Below are 22908 nucleotides of genomic sequence, written 5' to 3'. Positions count from 1 at the left end.
CCAGGACACACGTGGAGAACATATAAACTCCACAAATGAAGGTCACAAGTTGCCTCCGGACCTGGAAGCGAACCGGCAACCTCCCTGACGGAGAATCGAACCCTGTTGTTCTGTGTGATAGGAGAAGATTCTGTCCACTATACTAATGAGGATGGATATCCAGAATGAAAAAAATATTTTCCCGCAAAGAGCGTTAAAACTTTGATTCACAAGTAGAAATAAGTGTCCAAATATGTAACTCCATGATGTTCTTTATTGTAGTGCCAGTAGGGACAGGTATTGTTTAGGTCATCATCAAACTATTCAACAACTACCTCTGAAATGATGCTTAAAAAAAAGGGTTAGTTTATTTAAGATGTCCTTGAAATCATCATTTCATTCTCTGCAAAATAAAATGGATCATTTGTATGAGTATTGAAGGGCAGACGTTTAGGTTCAGGCTGGCTATTTACAAATGACAAACAACTGTCTCTAATGGTTGGATGTATTGACGGGCCTGGCTCTCATATCGAGACCCTAATGGTTATAATGTCCATCAACCATGTCTAAAACGTCAAATGGAAAAAAGTTATTTTTATCCACAGTAATCACCAGAAGGTACACCTGAATACAATCCACTGCGAGAAGATTTCAGAAGAAAATACAATTTATACATACTGTACAGGCCAAAAGTTTGGACACACCTAATCATTCAAAGTATTTGGAATTTTACGGTCTGGATGACCTTGGTTTCTTATCATCATTTCTCGTTTCTCTTAATCTACCTGACCTGGTTCTTGTCATTACATGAATTCTAACAGTTTTCCAATAAGGCTGTGTTTCAACCTGACTTCTGCACAACACAACCGATGGACCAACTCCATTAAAAGTCAAGAAATACCACACAGTAAAGACACACCTGTAAAGTAAATATAATGTCAGGTGACTACTTCTTGAAATTCATCCAGAAAAATACAAAAGTCTACAAAGCAGTCATTAGAAAAAATGTGGCTATTTTGAAGAACCTAGACTATAAGACAAGATTTCAGTTATGTCAAATTTACAATATTCTACATATATTCATATAATCATAGTTTTGAAGCCTTCATGGATAATCAATCTACATAGTCATGAAAATAAAGACATTGAATGTAAAGGTGTGTCCAACCTTTGGCCTGTACTGTACACAGTTCTCATCTTTCTATAAGCAGAAAGTGTCAATGTTGCAAGATTAAATATCAACACAGAAAGATGGTACACGAAAAAATGTTTAAAATGGAAAGATTAAAGGAATAACCAGTCGACCAGAACATTGTAAAGTGAGGGCCATCCACTTTTAACCTCTGAAAGCATTTCATAAAAACAGAGTCAGCGCTTTACGCTGTCGTCTCCAACGTCCCGCCTCTGATTTATTGCTCCCAAGCTTAGATGCTGCATATTTATTTCTCTCTTGGAGGGCCAGATGCTCATCTTTAACTTTAATAATATGCATTTATCTGTTTGTTTCCCATCATGAGGGATCTTGAATGATAGTAGTAGTTGTTTTCTTCTTATTTATCCGTGTCTAGCAACCAGATTTTGTGTGACAAACCTGTAGCTCAGATGACTTAAGGAGTCTAAGACGTAGCAGGTTATATGCCAGATATTACAATATATTGTAATAGTTTTGTCATCCATTGATTCACTGAAAGGACAACTAAGGTAAAAAAAACAACTTTCCTGACATGTTTCAAATGTTGAAGTCTTCCTCTCCAAGATGCAGTAAGTCCCTCATCATGATGATGTTTTCAAGTTATTCATTTATAAAGTTCTCCACTGTCTGAAATCCTGGCGAACAGGTAACGAGGTTAAGAGAGCGAAGTCCATTATAACATAATAATGTGCTTCCCTTCTCCTCAGCAAGTTGTAATCCCACCCTGCTTTGTTTATACAACGAGTCCCTTAGATGTTGAAACTTCCACGATTTTCGACGCCTGTTGACTAACTGATATTTGATCAATCACAGCAGAGATGGTGTGGTTATGGTAAACAAGATTTCATCTCCAGAAAAAGTTTTTTCAGTGGGCGGAGCTTGAACACATTTTCTAATGCAAATATATTTAAATGAAAGGAGAGTTTTTTTTCAAACAGACACATACTGATCAGTACAATAGAAGTTGAAGATCTATTTAAGATACACTTATATCAAAGTTCTGATAAGATCTGACAGGTCGTGTCCGGCTCACCTCTGCGTCCCACTCCATTAGTCCTCCAGTCGCCTGCACTGAGCTGCTTGGGCTGCGACGTTCTCACCACCAGGTGCTGCATGTCTCTCCATGTCAGGTTCACGCTGAGGACAGACATTTTTTTTTTTCAAAGACAAACTTAAAGACGTCTGGGTGTGAGCGGGGAGACAGAGAGACGTGTCAAACACGAGTGACAAACATCCATCATCGGCAGTGTCTTTAAACATGGAGGCAGAAGAGAAAGCGTCATTATAGGACTCATGAATTTTAATAAGCATTGAAAGTAGATCACTGATGTCTGTAAACGCCGTGTTCAGAGACCTCCAGGACGCGTACATGCTCCGGTGTGTCGCCACTCTCACCACCAGCCTTTTTCAATTACAGCCTCAATATTCTTCACACGCTGTAATTATCCATCGCCGTAACCCCGTGAAGATGATTCTTATGTAATGTGTAATATTATATTTGTTTGGAGGCTTCTGCTCAGCAAGACCTGAGACGTTATCCCAAAAATCACTGCCGCTTCGGCCCCCCGCGGCATTCCTATAACATCTCTGGACGCCGGAGTTTTTTAAATTCAAAGCTATTTTAGAAGAGACTCATACATTTATTCATGCAGTTTGTTTAATATTTTAAGAGAATTTGTTCTGTTTAATACCTCAGCTTAATCTTATGATGTTCAGTTAGGCTTATGTAGAAGATTTATCCATTTAAAAAAAACACACCACTTAACTTAATGTATATATTTCCTTTCTTTCTTTAATATTTCCTCATTTGTTCACCTTCTCATTATGAAGTTAAAGCACTCATTGTTCTTCTTAGTTTGCCAAGTTGTTGCTGAAGCTTTGTTAATATCGTATAATGAGGCTACAAATTAAATAGTTTTAATTGAAGTGCCGGATTGTTGACAGTTATCTACACCGGAGCCGGACAAGGAAAGATATCTTATCTTAACAAACCCACTGAAGCTTTACAGCCAATTACTTGACCGGACAGTTCATTACTGGCTTCCATCACTGCCGAGACAATGAGTTTAATAAACAAACTCGTCCTGCTCATGGCCTCGACTAACTCAGCTCATTTATACATCGTCTGTGTGGACCGGACTCTTGCTCAAGGGAACTGGATCAGCAATCATTGTTTTCTGCTTTGTAGCCAAATCCATTTCGTTGAATAGAATATAGATTGGGACTTTAATCTATTTGGATAGGCGTTAGGATAGGCCAATTTTTCCGTATTTTCTTTTTTTTGTTGTAGTTTTTGATTCTCATCTAATCCTAATTATAATAATTTAGATTTTTTCATAATACTTTTTAATGAACATCTTAATTTTATACATTTTTTTTTTATTCATTGCAACTACACAATACAAAATCACATTTTGTCTAAAATGCTTGTTTTTAATCAAATAGAATGTCTTTCACAGCTTGTTCCTATTTCACTGATAATTTGTAAATGTTTCTTTAAACCATAATTATGCTCTTACATTAGCTTCTCAACACAGAATGTAGAAAACAAAATCACAACATCAAAAAAAAAAAATCAAGATATTTTATCACATCCCCAAACAAAATCCATAGACAAAGGCATCCATCACATTATATGATTATGTTACCGTTTTCTTCCCCACTTCAACCCTTGAGTTATCTCAGGGTCAAGGTGACCCGAAGACCCGAAAAAAAATGGAATGAACTTTAACCCAGAGACAACACAAGGGATACCAAAAACACATTTGTTTTCAGGCCTTCAGTTCACCTTGACCCTGAGATAGCGCGAGGGTTTAATTGAGTTTATTGAATCAGATTTAACACGTACACAAAAAGGTCATGACCTATTGCTTTTTGCTAGAAAGCCAAACAAAAGAAATGCTTTGAAATGTATTTGATCGATCTGAAAATATACCTTTATATAATACATATTTTTGGCATTTTCCAGTTTAAGATTTCAAGCAGACAGAATCCATCCATCGACTCAAAGTAAAGTTAAAAAAAACAAAACACCAACTGAGTTATATTCACCGTGGGTGAGATCCAAAACTTGTTAGGGTAACCAAACCATGAATCACAACTGAGGTGCAGACGCCACAGCCCGACAGAAATAGATACACGGCATCGCTGTAAAAAGCGCATCATTGCTCACCATCAGCATTCACATCAGCACATCCTCTCATGTGATATTAATGGACAAGATCCACATCCACTCAATGTCACCTCGGCGAAGAGCGACGGCAGAAAATAATAAAACACTTGAAAGACCAAACACTATTAAACGATTTCATCCCCGAGAATTTAAACAAGGTCTCAGGAAAAGAATGAAAATCACTCCTTCACTCTGATGCTCATGATTGTGGGGGGGGGGGGGGGGGGGTAGAGAGGGGGGGAGACTCCTGGTGAGGTTTGGGGGTGAAAGTGAGGAATAGTCAACACGTCGTTCTCTGACAGGTGCTGCCCTCCCATCGGGATATCAGAGGCGACAGTGGGAGAGATAAACTGTGTCTTCCTTCCCCGACCGTCTGCTGAGGAAAAGGGAATATCCTGTGACAGTCGACGGCTCGTCTGAACCTCGGCAAAACGGGGATCATTATGAAGATCGGACAAGTTAATATGTGGAAAAAGGTTACAAAAGAATCGAGGATAATGAGATGTGTTTAAGCTGCTGACAAGTACCTGGATCATTCCACCCTCAGAACAAGGTGAACCTTTCAGATAATCGCCACTTGCCCTTCAGGTTTTTTTTTTTTATTCATCTCTAATTGTGTTCTGTTAAATAAACGCCTGTAACTATAGCGACGGATTCTTCCGCGGCTTCGTAGTGAATCTGCATCGGTTTTAATGCTCGTAAAAATGCACACATGTAATTGCTTCTGACAAATGAAAAAGAGCCGACAGCAGCGTTGAATGACATTCGCACTCACTTCGCCTCCAGAGCCAGAGCGATTATCCCAGCGGCCAGCGGAGCCGACGCAGACGTCCCAGTGTGAGAGTCTGTGCACTTTTGCCTCAAGTCAGTGGTCACCTTGGAGATGGGAGAGCAAAAGGAAAAAAAGGGGGAAAAAAAAAGAAAAACACAGTTACAGGGTTGTCCACTTCAGTACCAGTCCAGAGAAATGAGTCAGTAAATCAGCGGGATGGGTCTCCGTCACCAGAGACTGGCGACAAAAGTCAGCAGGATCCTTTTTTTTTTTTTTTCTAGTCTAGACTCTGGGGTTGGGTGTCACAATGGAGGTCAAAGCCAGTGTCAGCCAATTCAGCTCCACGACCCTGGCAGCTGAAGTGACTCCTGTGTTGTTCTAACCTCTGCTGTCGCGTCGCAACTGTGCCAGGAAGCTAATGAAGCGTGTCGGGGTCATTTAGGACGATGACGAGAGTCTGAATATACGTTAAGACAGGCTATTAAAAATACTAATATAGGCCCTAAAGCTTGAGAAGAGTGTAGGTACTTCTGCATTACTTACTTACTGTTCCACCTACTAAGCATACTGGATCCAGAACCAAAAGACAAGATGTGGGATATAAATTCAGCAGAAACTAGTGCCAGTTACCTCTTCACATGCCAATCGCTCCCATCCAAGCAACCCATCATGCCATGGAGGAGGCTAGACCTCTTTTTTTTGTTATCTTCCTCAAGTTTGTTTCCATGTTTACACATTTAGAATCATACATATTAAAAGTGAACACAAGCAGCAACAGATAAAATAATAATTATGTTGAACTTGTTTAAGGCATTTGTCACCAATGTTGATGTGTTCATTTAATTATTATGTGTAATCTCTCATTATTATCTAAGGCTTCTGAAGATCCAGGGCAGTCAAAGTCAGCAGGTCAGTGACACAACTACTTATAAACAGAACTATGACTCAGTTCTATTGATTGGTAAACAAAATGATGTTCTTTGCTCAGTGCACTGTTCTACATTTCTGGCTGCCTTTGAATCGAAACGGATGGATGGAGGCATGGATGGATGAATGATGGGTGGATGGAAAAATTATGGGTTGAAAAATAAATGGATGGATGTGTAGATGGAAGGATGAATTATAGATTTAAGGATAAATGAAGATTGAAATTTATATATCTCTATATATCTATGTATAAATATTCTCCCGATAGATGGAAGGATGGATGGATGGATGGATGGATTACAGATGTATAGATGGATTAATAATGAGTGGATGAAAGAATGATGGATTCTACATTAATCAGTGGATGTGTGGATGAAAGGATGAATGGCTGGACGTGTGGATGGATGGATAAATACATATTTAGATGGATGTATGAGTGGATTGATATTTATGAAGGAATGATGGACGATACATTAATTATAGATAGATTTATTGATGTATTGAAGGGTGGATTATTTATTATATTTAGATAGAAGTACGTGTGGATGGATAGATAAATGAATGATAGATGGATGTGTGGGTGGACGGATGAATAAATATATGGATGGAGGAATTGGTGGATGGATGGTTAAAATAATATTTAGATAGATGGATGTATTGATGTTTATATTTAGAATCAACTCCAGTAGATGGAGACGACCGAGACGCGAGTTAGAAGAGTCAGAGTTGAGGACGCTCAGGTTTTCTCTGGGGCGACCAGGAAAGAGAAGGTGAGACAGCAGATGTCTGGTACCGTTTAACTATTATTACTGGGTTAACGCTTCCGTTCTTTTGTTACTGTTTGAAAGGTGTTTTCATTTGAAAATATGTCATTTATAAGTAACAATAGCCTGGGACTCTTGACTCTTCCAGTCGCTCTTTTTAGTCAAGTTTACCCAAAAAATAAACTATTGAAAATCAGTAAAAACAAACTGAATATGATTTAATTTGACTGTTTTTTGTTTAAATCTGTAGGTCGTCTGTGAATAAAATGCTGACATGAATACAGTGTGTCCTGCAAAAAAAGAGGACCTTACATGTCACATCCTAAATCAAACATGTTAGTTTCCCTTAAAATCCGAACTCATCCTCTAAACGAGGCTCAGCGTTAGAAAGCAATGTGGGTGAACATCAACTAATGTCGTCCCCGCACACCAATAAAAAGCGTCAGCGGGGATGAATTTTAAATTGATTCCATTCCCTCTATTTGAAGAGTAATGCGTGCGCGCCTGCAGCTCGCTTCTGGTGTATTTGAAGCAAATGATAAATCTATATTATTCTACATCCCAGGGGCATTTCTTTCTTCGGCTGACAAGCAGCTTGTGGCTCTCAACGCTGTTTGACATCTTTGTTTCCATGTACGCGGCACATCAGTCAGTGTAATTGTGAATCTTAGCTTCCTTTTTACTGCCTAAAAGAATCATAAGCAGATATTGGCCATTACAACGAAAGCGGCGAAACATGCACTATTTTTAATCGGAATAATGTAAGGACAATTTTACATGCTCGTGTTTACACCCACCATCTGTTTCTCTCCTGGGTTCCCGGAGCTGAAGGTGGTTGCGAGGGTGGACGAGCACGGCTCGCTGTACCACGGCACGTTGCCGGACTCGGTGGTGCTGCTGATGGACAGCGTGTAGATGCTGTTGGTGTAGCCGTCGCAGTTGCAGCTGTCCTGCTCTCTGCCGCCGTTTCCCGAGGCCCAGACGAAGATGGAGCCCAGGCCACTCCGTCCCTGAAGCAGAAGACAAAGTATGAGTGAGAGACTTCGAGAAACTGAACTTCAGAAGGAACAGTTTTTATACTTCATTTATTTTACCTTTAAGAAGTGCTATAAGGTTATTTGACGCATCATCCATTGGTACGGTTGAACAATTTTCACATACACAGCAACATATTTAGTATAGAAAAAGAACTTTTAAGTTAATAATCAGAATAGGAATTTAAACAAGTTTATTCAAAATAATGTGCAATATTATTATATTAATATTAAAATGTCAACAGCAATATTTTTGTGGTGTTACAATATAAATGCGATAAATGAAATAAAATAAAGTGATTCATCAAGTTGGTTAAAAGTGAAAGTAGTAATTTGACATTATATATTATATATACAGTATATTATTTACATTGAAAATATTTTACATTGAACATTTTTAAATATTTTTATATGAAATAGGTACAATTTTTTAACATTAAAAAAAGGAGGGAAATAAAATTAAATAAATATATAAATAAAATGATAAACAGAATCTGAATGTTTTTTATTGCCATGATCGCAGTATTTTTGTGGTAACATTACAGAATAAAAGTATTATATAATGTAAATGAATAAAATGAGATTAAGATAATATTTTACACTAAATCAAAGTGTAATAAAAATCAAGTTGCATATAAATGATTAATTAATACAATAAAAAGACATGAATTAAAAAATATTCACGAAGACAGAAAGAAAGAGTTCTTAAACCGGGTTGTTCTGGTCAGTATCATCATCTTTAATACACTACATTTCAAACATTATGGTGTTTATTGAACAATGTTTTACATTGGACACTGAATAAATAAACAGTTTAGTTATTAAAAACATAATATTGCTACTTCATGAGAGGCACATAAGTCACGGTAATTCTTATTTTAACAAAAATATAACAAGCATTCCTTATTTCCATCCCTATCACAGGTTTTTAACTAATCTAGACAAGTACGTTAACATTCATAGACATGTTTAAAACCATTTAAATGTCATGTTTACCTTCAATCTAACATCTGGTAAAAAAAAAAAAGGTGGCTCCGTTAACTATTGTGTGCAGGTTCAAAAGCAGCCAAAATGATGGGATAATTGACTTCCCTATTTTGTAAAATCAGCCTGACACCATCATAATTTCGATACGTGACCTTCTGAAAAGCATGTGAACGCACAATTGATTAGAATAAATGTCAGCTGGCGGGCGGGCCGGGCTGCCGGGCGCCTTCTAAAGAACAGGAAATGGCTGCAACAGCACAATTGTTTCTACGGTCAAGAGGACAAACTATTTGAAAGACGCTTTTCAATGTAGCTTGTTAAAAATTCACCGTGTCCTCCGTAAAGTGCTTGAATTTCGTTGGAAAAACTGGTGGGAATTAAGAAACTTGTGATGCAAGAATTAATTCTAAACTCAAGGCTGAAGTTAAATGATGGATGACTGGATGGAAGATTTGTTTACGGATGGATGGACGGATTAATGATAGGTGGAAGGATAATTGATGGATAGATAGAAACTTTGGAAACATGGAATCTCTCTTCAGGATTAAATAGTTAATCGGGGAGAGACTCAAAGTAGTATCACCCGAAGGAAGTTGAGGTGGCCTTGTCTTCTTTAAAGAATACATTTTTAAATATGCTGGAAAAGTCCACAATAAAAGGAGGTCTTTTGACCTTGGAAAAATGGTAATAGTATTTTTTTTTTTTCAAGTATAAACACTAGACATTTCAAACCCTCCCCCCATTTTTAATTAAACCTACATTCTTATTTATTGAAAGTTGTAAACCTATTTTTACTACTAATACTTATTCTACTACTAATTCTTATACTACCTTTACTACTTATTCTACTTCTACTACTTATTCTACTACTTCTTCAACTACAACTACTACTAATTATTCTAATTCTACTTGTAATACTACTTCTACTACTTATTCTACTTGTATTACTACTTCTACCTCCACTACTTCTACTTCAACTACAAATTCTAGTACTTCTAGTATTTCTTCTGGTTCTTCTTTTTCTTCTCCTTTAATGTATGCTTCTTCCTTTTCTTTTGTTTCTTTTTCTCAACCATTTTCAGTTTATTTCAACTTTTTCACATCAGTCTTTTTCCTTTATGCCATGATTTCAACTGTTTCCACACATTTTTACTCTGTAAACTGAAATGCTTGAAAGTATTGAAATAGTATTCAGAGTCGGCAGATTCAGCATTCACATTGCATTTTCTCCTTGAAATGCAATTCTTGTAGCTTCATTATCTACTATCTTTAAAAAAAGAAAAAAAAAGTATTTAACAATAAATGCCATTTTTATTTGTATGTTTCTATCATGGCATTGTCTATTAAATTAAATACATGTTTCATATCATTTTAAACTGTGTTTTTTTCTAGCCTAGGGTCTTTCATGGCTGAACTCATTTTCCTCAGTGTCACGCCGACACGTCAAGTGTAATCCACTCATTACTGTCAAACTCGACCACATTTGCCTAAATTGATCATACTTTGGGACCTGAAAGGAAAAAAAACCCCATCCTACGAGTCCCTAACTTAACATTAAATCAAGCTAAAGTTGACATGTTCGATGTTCTTTGTTGCCCACTGTAGAAGGAAAATCAGATTACACGGAAGAAGTGATATTAGCTCGGGGACGTTGTGCACAAGCTTCGCAATTCCAGTGGGATTAGAAGGCGAGAGCCTTTATGTGCTTTGTTTTGGAAAAATGTATACGGCCGCGAGGGCATCAGGAATATTAAAATATCATCACGTGGGGAAACATCTCGTGCATCATGGTAGTAAATCACAAACAAACAGAGATTTAATTATAAAATCAAACACATGTCGAGACAGACGACGACGTAATACGCCGGAAGATTAGCAGGTAAACCACACATGGCGTTCGCATTCAATCCTATCAACTCGTGGGTTAAACCGTTGCAATGTGATTGAATCCAAAACACGGTCTAATAAAAAGGAGTAAATGTGTGACTAGGACCCTCAGGGACACTTCCAACAGAAGATAATCACGTATTTCCCCAGACGCATCCGACCTAATTTGCTCATTTGTCTTCCGCTTATTTAATTACTCATTTATTGGCGTGAATGGAGAGAGCATCAGTCAACACACACAAAAAACAACCAACAAGAGTACTTTGTTGATATTTCTTTTTGTCATATTTGACCTTAGAAATTGATTTTCCTGACGCCTATTTTTGCTTTGGCCCCTTCTTACAGCGCTGACCTTCAATATGAAGCAGCGTGAGACCAGTGGTCTGCAGAAAAAACTACGCCCGGGGCGACTTATAGATGGAGTGAGACGTCACCATCTCGCTCAGATTTGTTTTCAGTTTAAAACCCTAAACTTATTTTTATCCAACCTTTTTCATTATCTGTGAACATTCGACACATGTTTTTAAGATACATAGTGTAGATAACTAATACATACATATGTTTTTTTTTTTTTTTGGTTCAGAATCCTGTAGATTCATTGTTTCCAGCAGATACATGCAGTGGATTCTAATTTGGAATGACAATGTGTTGTTTTTCTTCTTCTATTTGCTTCTACCAGGAATAATCATCCATTATTTACCATTTCCACCCACATCGGTTATCAAACGACAGATCCGCTTTCAGGGAAACAGCTTTTTGTTCTGAGCACGTGTCAAACTTCAGGTTATTGATAAATGTTGCATTGTGTACAAAATATTTTATTTTCATTGTTATCCAGCAACATATTGTTTTTACTTTTCTTTCACACTAAACCCACCATATACTTTACCTAATTTAAAAAAATGAATTTTACAAAGGGGCGAATTAGGTTATATATATATCCATATATCTTTTATAGCATTCTTTTATTTTCTACCGCTTTATCCCTTATGGGGGTTGCGGGGAGACTGGAGCCTATCACAGTTTCATTGGGTGAGAGGCAGGGGACACCCTGGACAGGACGCTGGAGAGCACACAAAGACAGACAACAATTTACTCATACCAAAGGACAATTTCCCCAAATTCTCAATCAAAAGTATATTTCCCTCTTTTATAGCATTTGAAATGTAATTCATATATTTCAAGTCAAATATAGTAAAAAAATCCTTCAAAAGGTCAGTGGATCCAGATTGTTATCCTGACTTCCACCCTGATTGATTCATCCGTTTCTTGTCCTACACTTTCTGAATATCTTAATAAAACAGACGGATAAACGTGGACAATAGTTGTAAAGAACACACAAACTGAGACCAAGACATTACCGTAGAGTATTGAGGCCGAGATAAGACCAAGATATAAGAAGAAGCCAGTCTTTTTTCGACAATTGCTTTTATATCAATTATTTATACATTCAAATTAAGTAATGTAAATAAATGTTTTATATAACAATTGAATGTGGCTGTGGGGAAACATGGGCGGAACTACCGACATTATATACCGGGGTTGCATAGGGTGGCAAAAGCCATCCTTAAAGACAGCCTATGCCACCATAATTTGCTATCCGAATTGATTCAATTCAGTATATACGTCTGTCATATTGCCACCCCTCGAAAGCCTCCCCTAAACACCCCAAGAATAATTTCTAAAAATACTTAAATAGATGCTCAGGTGTAGGGATGCATCGGTTACTATTAAACATGGTTACCGTGGTAAATTAGCCTAAGGTTATTATTGATGAACTAACTTTGACAATAACTCAGATTTATTTTTGCCAGAGGATAGAGCAGTTTTTATGTCGTCTTAATCCTTGGAATCTGAATCAAATCCGTAAATAGTGATTTGCTGGTTAAAGAGAGTGCTTTAGTTCCATGAGTGTGAAGTCAGCTGTCGTGCTCAATTACCATTATTTCACAGCAACCAATTATGAGTAATAAAGGAAATAAATTAAGTTTAGTTTAGGTCAAAACAACATAAAACTCTTTGCTCACGAACTTGGTGATTAAGCCTGAGAACCACGACATAAAAACCCTCATCAGCATTCAATAGAAAGAGCATCAATCTGTCTCTTTCACCACTAATGTGATTGTTAAGCATTTCATGTGTTAAAATTGTGTTTAAAACAGCGATTATGAACGAGAGTTCAAAGCCCTTGACAGCAGGTGAATCACCAGTGAGTCACACCGGAACAGCGGCTACAGCTTGTTTTCTTTGTCATTCTCGACTCGAACAAAATTCCAAAGTCCGCCGAGGACGAGACAAAATGCATTCAAGACTGAGACCCTTAAAAAAGTGGTCTTGAGACAGGTCTCCAGAGCGAGACTACAACACGTGTAGACAATAATACAGAAAAAGGGTAACACTCTAGATTACTGGACACATATTCATCTTTATTAAACTTCCCGTCGTCCTTCATTTTCCGCCTACACCCAAGTTTCTTTGCATCGGGTCAAACCCGGACCACGCAGGGTACAGGAGTGACCCTCCACTGCATATGTATTTCTGACACCCAAGGAGGTGGTTCACCTTCACCCGGAGGAAACACAAGGGTTAAACTAATAACATCCTCATTCACTTAAACAACCAGTAATTGGGGTTTTACTCACAGCAGTGGATCTGGTGGGTCAGAACATACTTTGTCTTTATTCTAGAAACTAAAAGACCGGGCAGCCCACTCATAGCTGCGTAAAACGCTGCCAAATCAAGGACCTTTTATAGCGTAGGGAATGTTTAATGATTCAAGGATATTTATTTTCATTCCATCTCATATAAATTGTATAAAAATAGTTTCCAAATCCGAGCAGTGATAGCAGGACAACAGCACAACATTTAACAGAAGCAGAATCATTGAGTTGGATGATGGTAGTCCTGAGAGAAGGCTTCGGGTCCCAATGGTAGAGCTGTGACCATATTTTTGGAAGTTGGTAGTCTGGCATTTTGTTTTTTCCAGATTACTAGAAACACTTCCTTTTGCCTTTAATGTTGCTTTTTATCTTTTTGTAATCTCCAAACCGCACTGCACCAGACAAACTCCTCGGGGGATTCAAGTTTGGTCCAGAGCTCTGGAGGAACTTTTGTGTCCAAATTATGAATAAACAAGTGGTTTATGTGTTCCTAAGGATGAGACTTCCTCTGGGAGCTGACCAAGGCTGAATGCGAAAAGATCCTAGAAGCACTGCCGTTTTAGTGTCAGCAGGAGTGTGGACTGGATTTCAGACAGGTGGTTGTAACATTATTGATGACCATCTTAAAGTTGTTTTAATGCACTCTCAAACAGCAGATCTACTGCACTATATTAAAACACCTGCGTCATGCATAAAGCATTTTTCTCAGTCACACTTCCGTCTGATTTTTGACTTTGTAAGCAGGTACGGCATTGATGAGCTCGGCTCTGGTCCAAAATAAGTCGACCTACTTTTATTACAATGAAATTGCAGCACGGCGGAATTACAACGATGGCATTATTGCTTCTGGGAAGCCTGGTGTTGTAAAAAAAAAAAAAAAAAAAAAAAATCAGTGATGTAGATTTTTGTTATTTTATTACAGAAAACCTTTACCACTATCATTATGAGACTCGAGAGCTAACAAGAAAACAACCTCAACATTATCGCACTGAAGGTGAAGGACTTTTCCTCATTTTCCACAGGTCACACGATCAGTCGATAAAGGCGGAAAATAGTCTTCTTTCTGCAAGATAACTCAGGAGTCAATAAGCCCTCAAGGATTTGAAGCCATTGTTTACGTATATACTGTATATCTTGGACTATAAGGCGCGTTACAAACAGTAACACTACAGTAATACTACTGCGTTGCAGTGCGGATTCATGGTTTAACAAAGTCGAACTAAAAGATTTTAGAGTGAGGTGTATTACATAAAGGGTTCAAGGATGGTATGCACAACAATGATGAATAAATAAGGGCCACCGGACAATAATAATGATAATAATCAGAATCAGAAAACTGTCATTGCCAGTATTGTAAACACAACACGGTTGTTGTGGTGGTGGTATTACGGAATAAGCAAATGAAATAAGAAGAATGAAATAAGATTAATAACATAAAATATAATTAATTAAAATAAAACAAGACACATTACCATAAATGTCCATATACATAATGAAGAAAAACAAACCTATTAAAAAAACCATAACAATAATAATGATAATAACAATAATTATAACAATGATGATAATAATGATGACGACGATGATAATAATGTATTATTATATTATATATTTATAATACCAATACTAATACTACTACTACTACTACTACTAATTATAATAACTCAAATTCACCATACATTTAAAACACCAAAACACAAAAGCAGCAGCTCTGGATAAAATCACAGAGGAAATGGAGAAAAAGAAAGGTGTAATAAGCAGATTCTTTTAGTTGGGATTTGAACTGGTAAAATGAGTCCATGTTCCTGAGTTCAGGTGGTGAGGAGTTCCAGAGATGGGAATCAGAGCTTCCCCTTAAAGTACCAAAATTACTGTAAATTGGGATAAGATAAAAACGAACCTTCCTGCCACATATTCAACTCTTTTTGTCTTCATCATCGGATTGTGTTTTTTTTTTTTCCGGGCAAAGTAAATCAGGCAGAATTTCAATCACAGGATTGTGACTCACAACCTCAGCTTGACCCTGGTCTAAGATTTTCACTTACCCTTGTGACGAGTCTATCAATTTAATTTGTCAAATGCCTTCTGACAGCTCAATCTCCCAAATGATGTTTCCCTTCAAGATATAGATGCCTAAAAGTACGATGTTGTCACAACTGTATCCCCACGGAGGCCTTTTTTACCTGTGGCTAATGCTTTTAAGCCATCCTGGCCAATTTAATAGCTGGTGCTGCCTTTGCTGTGGGTTACAGGGGCCAGACGATAACGCTTCAGTGGTGGTGGTGGGCGGGTGGGAGGGGAATCTCGCTGCCTGAACACACGCTGAACCAGAAAGGTCCTGTTGTGTTGCTGTCAGGCAATTTTTATTCCTCACCAGCACTGGCTGATGGATGCAGCTTTTCATTCTTATGGACACCTCCATATAAATCCATTTTTTTTCCTGAACATAACGCAACATGTCCTCCCAATTATTTTGTTGCTTAAGCTGGTGCGTGATATAAGGTCATGATAAGATCTGCTGAAAACTATAGTGATGTTTCCATCTTTGTCCTTCCACTTTTGTCGCATCTATGATTTATATCTTTGAGTTTCTCAACCATACAATTCACAGCTACTGTCCTATAAAGCAGTGGTCCCCAACAAACCAGCCCGGGGCCCGATACTGGTCCTTGAGGCATTACTTACCAAGCCACAACAAATGTATCTTATTTTAGACGTATTGATTATTACTGTCAGTAGGTATTTTGGTTTAAAAAAACAAAAAAACAACAAAAAAAACCCAATTTTGTCTGAAGTAACAATGGCCTCGTTGAGTAGCATTAAAAAGTCTTCTCCAGCCATTCCACCCTGCTTGCATTCCTCTCTTCACCTCCTTTAATTCAAATGGTTGACTGCTAAATTGTAAATTTGCTTTTAACACTTCTATGGTCCCTGGTTCAAGGTGACCCGGTGGCTGAAAAACAAATGTGTTTGAGGCAACACAAGGGATACGAGGTGACTCAGAGGCTATACAAGGGTTAAGTGGATGAAGGGTACTGTAAGAGTTCCCATATATATCTTACTATCCACTATTTAACTCATCTGAGGTAGACTTGGCAGCTTAGAGGTCCAGACTTTATTTTCACCAGACTCCCTCATCGTCTTGCTATATCGTAGTTTACTTTCTGCACTCAGTTTTTTTTCCTTTGCATACAGAACTGCATATTTAAATATATTGCAGTGCTCCTGACTGACAAGGTTATGAGACAGTCCATAGTCTGCATTTCTTTTTTTAGTAACTGATACACAGTCTGCCATAGGTCACAGTTAATGCTTAAAACATGGTCATGCTGTTCTCGCCTCGCGCTGTTTAACAACAACAACTCTCTCTCTCCTTACCCTTTACCATAGAACACTAAAAACACTTTCTCCAACTCAAGCCAGTGTCTCGGAATCATGACACCTTCACTGACCTTCGTAAAACCCCTGATCTTAACCACTATAAAATAATCTTATCTTTGGATCGGTATATAAAAAAGGGAAGAAAACAACGTTACAGAAGAGTTGTAGGAAGGCAGTATGAGGCCCCAACATGTATTTGAATAGTGACAAATTGTAGGTAGATTTCAGACAAACCTACAATAAGTGAGGAACCACTGTACTGGCACTCCCAGTCAATAAAATCTAGAAATAATCTTTCCACCGTCGCCGTCTGCAACTGGTTTCTGTTTTTAAGCTGAACACACCCAGAGGAGCATCGAGAAAGCCTCCTAAATATATAGTTTATTTTAATGTATGTTCCACTGTAGGCCTCTCAAGCATGAAGAATGACTCCAGATCCCCCCGTAGGGGATCTGGAGTCTTGAAATGTTTTTCGGTAGCTTTAATCTATAATCTTACTTTTAATCATCACTCGTGGCCACTGATGATAAATCATTTCATCCAAAGGGCAGACAAAAAAAGTATACTAATACTCTTTATCTAAATACAAACTTTTTCAACACTTCGTTCATGTAGTTTTTTCATAAACGTAAGAGTCAATTATTTAATGCCAGGATGCATAGTTTTCAGTAGATGTTATATTGACAGAAAGATGTTACCCAAACCTTCATGTTGTCGACTCATTTTTTATTTTATTCAAATTCAGCTTCTTCTGAACACAACTTAGTGCTTGTTTATTTTCTCCTGAAGCCTCTTATTTACATCCCGGATTTATCGAACTCAACTTTCTTCAAGTGCAGGTAGTGGCTTCATTACAGTAATGCTTTGTTAGGAAAATGAAATGAACCTTTTAAATCACAAGTTACTCATTCCATTCTTTCCCTTGACTGTTTATTTATTATTTAACTATTTATGAAGCCTTTCTCACATTTCTCTTCAACCAAGGCTCCCTTCTTGGACCTTCCTCGCCACCCACTGCCCCCTGGCTTGGACACATCACCATCCAATAAGGTCACAGTGTTTTTCACAACAGCTCAGCACCATCTGTGTGAACAGTTTTATATTTTGGTCACGCTTGAACTTCTGTTGATAAACAACTGACGACTACAAACGTCTTCTTCAAGAGTGCAGGATCTGTTAAACGCTTCTACAAACAGTGGGTTGCTCAAAAGAACTCTCAACAGGCACCTCATCTTCAGGGACACAGCCTTCAGTGATGCACCTTCAAAAAAGCTCTTCAAACACCATCTATTCAACGCAAAACCCTTTTCTGTTCAATCCATTTGCTCTTTGTGTAGCTTCATTTTCTAGGGTTTTTTAAAAGTTCCAAGAGCAAACTTGAAGTATTATAGTCAGTCAGCCTTGATTCATACTGACCGACCTATAAGTAAATATAAAAATTATAAAAGATAAAAGGAGTAAATAAAAGACTTAAGTCCGGCTGACTGACCTTGGTGACCCCGACACGGAAGGCCTCCATGGCTAGTTTTGCAGGTCCATCTAATGACTTGCCGTCGTCTTCCGGGCCCCAGCTGGCACTGTAGATGTGGATGTGCTGGGGGTTGATGCTGAGAGAGTGGGCTTCCACCACATCTGTCACTTCCCCGTCCAACATACGAACTCCTGTTGAAAAAATTAATGAGCACAGTGGGTTATGAGCAAGCCAAGGATGACGTCTGAATGACAGATGTATGTGTGTGTTTAAAACCAGTATCAACTGGCTGGTTCCATTATACTAGTCTATTTCTTGAGAAACGTTGGATTAATTTTAATATCCTACATATAGAAAAAAAAGATTTGTGCCTAGTCTGCAGTTTTACATACCACCCCATAATGCTATTCAACTAAAGGGCAAAGGGCCAGATTCTTAGAGCGAAGGAAATTTATACAGAACAAGAAAATTTAACGACGAATAGATGGGAAAATATCAACAAAAAAGCTTGGATTATTTTTTATTTTAAATAGCTGTGACACATGATTGATCCAGCACTTGGATTTTATGACTTTATTTAAGAAACATTACAGAATGCAAATTATTTAAATCACTGGAAGGAGCCAAGTTATCAAGCATGCAAAACTTCATAGAATACATTTTGGCCTAGTTTGGTTCTTAAATAAAAACTGTTAAGCCCAATTTTACCATCCTGTAAGCCCTTCTGAAAAAGGAAACCGTTTAAGTGCAGTTTTTTTAACCCAAAAAGTAAAAAAAAATAAATGAATGTTAATGTTATACTTTCTAGCTTAGTTTTTATCATAACAGCTAGAGGCAATCGTAGATTAAATGAACCAACCTGTAAAACTAGTATCTCAGAATGTTTTAAAAGTTGAAATCTAAATTATGTAAATCTCCAATTAAATAACAAACCTCTTTAAAAATTGATGAAATATTTATGAGATCATAATATAAGGATAATATTAGTAGATGAATCATATGTAAAAAGGTTTATTTTTGGAGGTCTTTAAATGTAAATCCAGCTTTTTAGAACAACATGAAACCATGATCCTGAAAGAGGAGTGACACGTTTACAAACAACAGCACGGAACTACACAAACACATGCTCCAGAGATTCCCCTCAGACGGTCCGCGGGGCAGCGGCAAATGTCACCTTCCATCTCACCTGAGCTAAACTCTGCCTGAGCTTTTGAAGTGAGCCGCTCCACATAAATCCTCCAAACATTAACCGCTGAGGAAGAGCGTGAAATAACACACCAATAAATATGGCTGCTCGCTCCCTGAAGGGCGCCCCTGACCACAAAAATCGGTAATCTACATCCGAGAACATCCTCTTTGATAATCCATCTTGAACAACGTGGCCAGTGAAAGGCATGCTGGGGCAAATTGGATTTTTTCCAATGGGAGCACAGCTGAAGCACAATTAGGAACATGAAAAGGAAAAGAAAAAAAAACTAAATCAATCAAATTCTTTTGTGGATGTGAATTTTACTGAAGAAATGAAGCTGTTAATCAAATGAGTAGCAGTTATTCTTACTTTTTTTTGTGCTTCTATCTTTTGTCTATCGCATCAGCAGTTGTCGGGCAGTTTCACATGATAAAAAAAACAAACAACCTGACAGCAAAGGTAACAGCGACACATGCTCGTGCACATTCAGACGTTCGACACAAAAACGCCCGTCAGCTTCCAAGCGCCGGATTGTAGAAACATAATTGGTCCACAAAGGTCGAGCATGTTTTTTCACCGCCGCGTAAGCTCTTTGGTCCAGCTTGAACCCCGTAGAGTCGAGGTTCACGACCCGCAATCGCAATCACTGTCAAAACATTTCTCATCAACTTCGCTCCATCTTCTGAAAATGCTGTTGAGAGGAACTCCCTGGTGTTTGCGGTGGACAGGTAAATACCAGTGTTTGTGCTGAGGATGGAAAAAACAATGGCTTGAGATAAAAATAAAAAAAACAACGTGTATGCTTACTACGGCCAGTGATGGCGTTTGATCGGTAATCACCGACAATTGCTTACTACAGACACACATTTACATCTCCCCGCAGACTAATCCTGCTCACATGAGCGTGTGGTATTGTTGCACGGGGAGCGAATCACAGCTGTTAATTTATAATATAGTGACACGAGGATGTGCACAGGCTCGCTGCGAAGTAATTTATGAGTGCAGGGATGGTGTTGTTGTTCTGTGGGGGGATGAATGGTAATGAAGACAAAGAAGTGGCATTATGGGTAACATCTGTGAACGGCGCTGCAAGCTGACATGAAGGTAAAATATACTTTTACTTTTGAGTTAATGGAGACATAATTCACAGAGTTACAAGTCAGCGATTTTTTTCATTTTTGCCTACTTTTAATTAACTGTTTATTAGGTCTCAATTATTCCCACAAATATATTTTTCAAAATGTGTTGATTTAAGTGTGTCTTAAGTTGATCTTGGACCTCTATTGTATTTATCAGTATGTGTCTGTTTGTACAAAACTCTCTTTTCATTGAAATATTTATATATATTTCCACTGAAAACTGTTCTGGTTATGAAACCATGTTTACCATAACCACGCCCACTCTGCTGTGATTGGTTAAGTATCGAGGTTTGTCACTGATACGGGAAGTCTCAACCTCCAAGGGACTTTTTGTATAAACAAAGCGGTGATTACAGCTAGCTGGAGGAGGATTGAAGCATATTATTAGGTCATAATGGGCTTTGCTCTTGTAACCTCTCGTTCACAGAGAACTTTATAAAATAATTATTTCAAAACATGGTCATGACGAGGGACTTACTAGATCTCGGAAAGGAAGACATGTTAGTAAGTCAGGAGAGGTGGGTTTCCCCTTTAGTTGTTCTTTGCATTTCCTACTGTAGAGAACTAAAAATGATACATGTAAGATAAGATATTCCTTTATTATTCCCACATAGGGAAATGTATGAGTATAGTCCACATCTGTCTATAAGTGGCAGGTGAAGGACTTACACAGATACTTAAACATTTTTAATAGAATAAAATGTTATCTCCACCTGAATAGTTCTTGTAATACGTCCATGCATTTGTTTCTTCTCGTCTGGACTATTGTAACAGTTTGTTTTCATGTCTTAACAAGAAGGAGTTGTCTCGCCTGCAGTTGATTCAGAACTCTGCAGCGAGAATTCTAACCCGCTCAAGTAGGAGAACTCACATTTCTCCGATCCTTAAAACTCTTCACTGGCTTCCAGTTTCTTTCAGGATCAACTTTAAAATTCTGGTTCTTACTTTCAGAGCTATTCATTGTCAGGCTCCTCCTTACATCACTGATCTGATCCAGCCTTACACCCCAGCTCGGGCTCTGAGGTCTGTGGATCAGAATCTACTTATGGTTCCACGCACACGACTGTTGCTCCTAAGCTTTGGAACAATCTTCCTCTCTCTTTGCGCTTGATGGAGTCCACTGACTCCTTTAAGAAACATCTTAAGACGTTTCTATTTGTTCAGGCTTTTCCTTGATTTTCTGGAACTCCTGTGTTGTTCTCAGTATTATCTTGATCTTTAAAGTGTATATACTTTTTTGAGTATTGTTTTGTTTGTTTAAGCGCTTTGTGACCCTGGTCTGGAAAAACGCTATATAAATAAATATTACTTACTTACTTAAAACAGCAAGATAAAAATAAATCATCCAGTCTACATTGTCAGGTTGGGCCACATGCTTTTATGATCTATGAAAGCTTTTCTCTTTTCTTTAAATTGACACAGTTCTTTATGCTGCTGTATCCAACATTTTTTGTTTTCCATTCAAGTTGGGTGTTGAAGGTAGGATGAAATCTAAAAATCATCACCTTTAACTTAACCGCTTCGTCGTTTTCCATCCCGAGGCTGAGTTTATAATGCTTAGATTGACTCATCAAACCATCCTTTTCTATGAGCTTTATCTCTTCTGTCTAGTGGGTTTTTCTAGAGCTGGAGACAGTAACGTGGAAAAACCTATGGATTATCTGCATCTTAACATAAGCTGCACAGTTCAAAGCGTGGGAAACCAGTAGACGCTTAAAGCTCTAGGCTTGAATGACATTCGCTTTCACCTACACGTTGTGACGATCATCGATCTTACCAATTATGACAGACGGCGTCGACCCAAATTCAAATCTTGCACTAAACGTTTCGACTTCAAAGACCTTCAGAAACGGACAAAAGACTGAACGACTGAATGAAAACGAACACGCCGCCTGTAACTTTGACAGTCGTCAAACCGTGACAGGAAGCAAGAGTCTTATATCGTTCACAATTCAAGGACCCGAGGAGTAAAATCTAATTGAAATCTCATCAGACCATGTCGTCCAAAAAAAAAAAAAATGATCACAAGGACTTATCTTTTTATATCACGCCTCAATTGAAGTAGTCACGTTTAACAAGCAGAGATATGGGATTAGAGAGCACTTAGAGGCAGAATTTATTGTCGACAGATGCCGTTTGACAAACAGCCAACAGAATGTTGCCCGACTTAGATTACAGTTTTAGCTTTCAGACTGTTGACCTTGTTAGTGTTTTTATGTTTCTCTGAAGACACGAGAATAAATTCTACAAAGTTATTCATACTTATAAAATGTGATTATCATTCTTAACATGTCGGCACGACAACCTTGGAACACACTGAAAGAAAGTATTCAGATCGCATACCATTATTCATC

The 22908-nt window shown here is 37.9% G+C and overlaps 1 protein-coding gene across 1 annotated transcript in view; it reads right to left on the bottom strand.

The window, feature by feature from the left end:
• furinb (furin (paired basic amino acid cleaving enzyme) b) overlaps positions 1-22908 on the bottom strand; it is a 135283-nt gene that overhangs the window by 13482 nt on the left and 98893 nt on the right. The window contains exons 8-11 of the mRNA XM_087797589.1: positions 18245-18417; positions 7604-7816; positions 5119-5219; positions 2205-2308 (exon numbers count right to left, since the gene is read on the bottom strand). Of these exons, the coding sequence (XP_087653715.1) occupies positions 2205-2308; positions 5119-5219; positions 7604-7816; positions 18245-18417 (591 nt within the window). The remainder of the gene's footprint in view (positions 1-2204; positions 2309-5118; positions 5220-7603; positions 7817-18244; positions 18418-22908) is intronic.

Source organism: Callionymus lyra, chromosome 8 (genome assembly GCF_982586985.1).
Source record: "Callionymus lyra chromosome 8, fCalLyr1.hap1.1, whole genome shotgun sequence".
Lineage (NCBI taxonomy): Eukaryota > Metazoa > Chordata > Actinopteri > Syngnathiformes > Callionymidae > Callionymus > Callionymus lyra.
The sequence above is the reverse complement of the archived record's forward strand: the minus strand, read 5'-3'. Positions and strand labels throughout refer to the sequence as shown.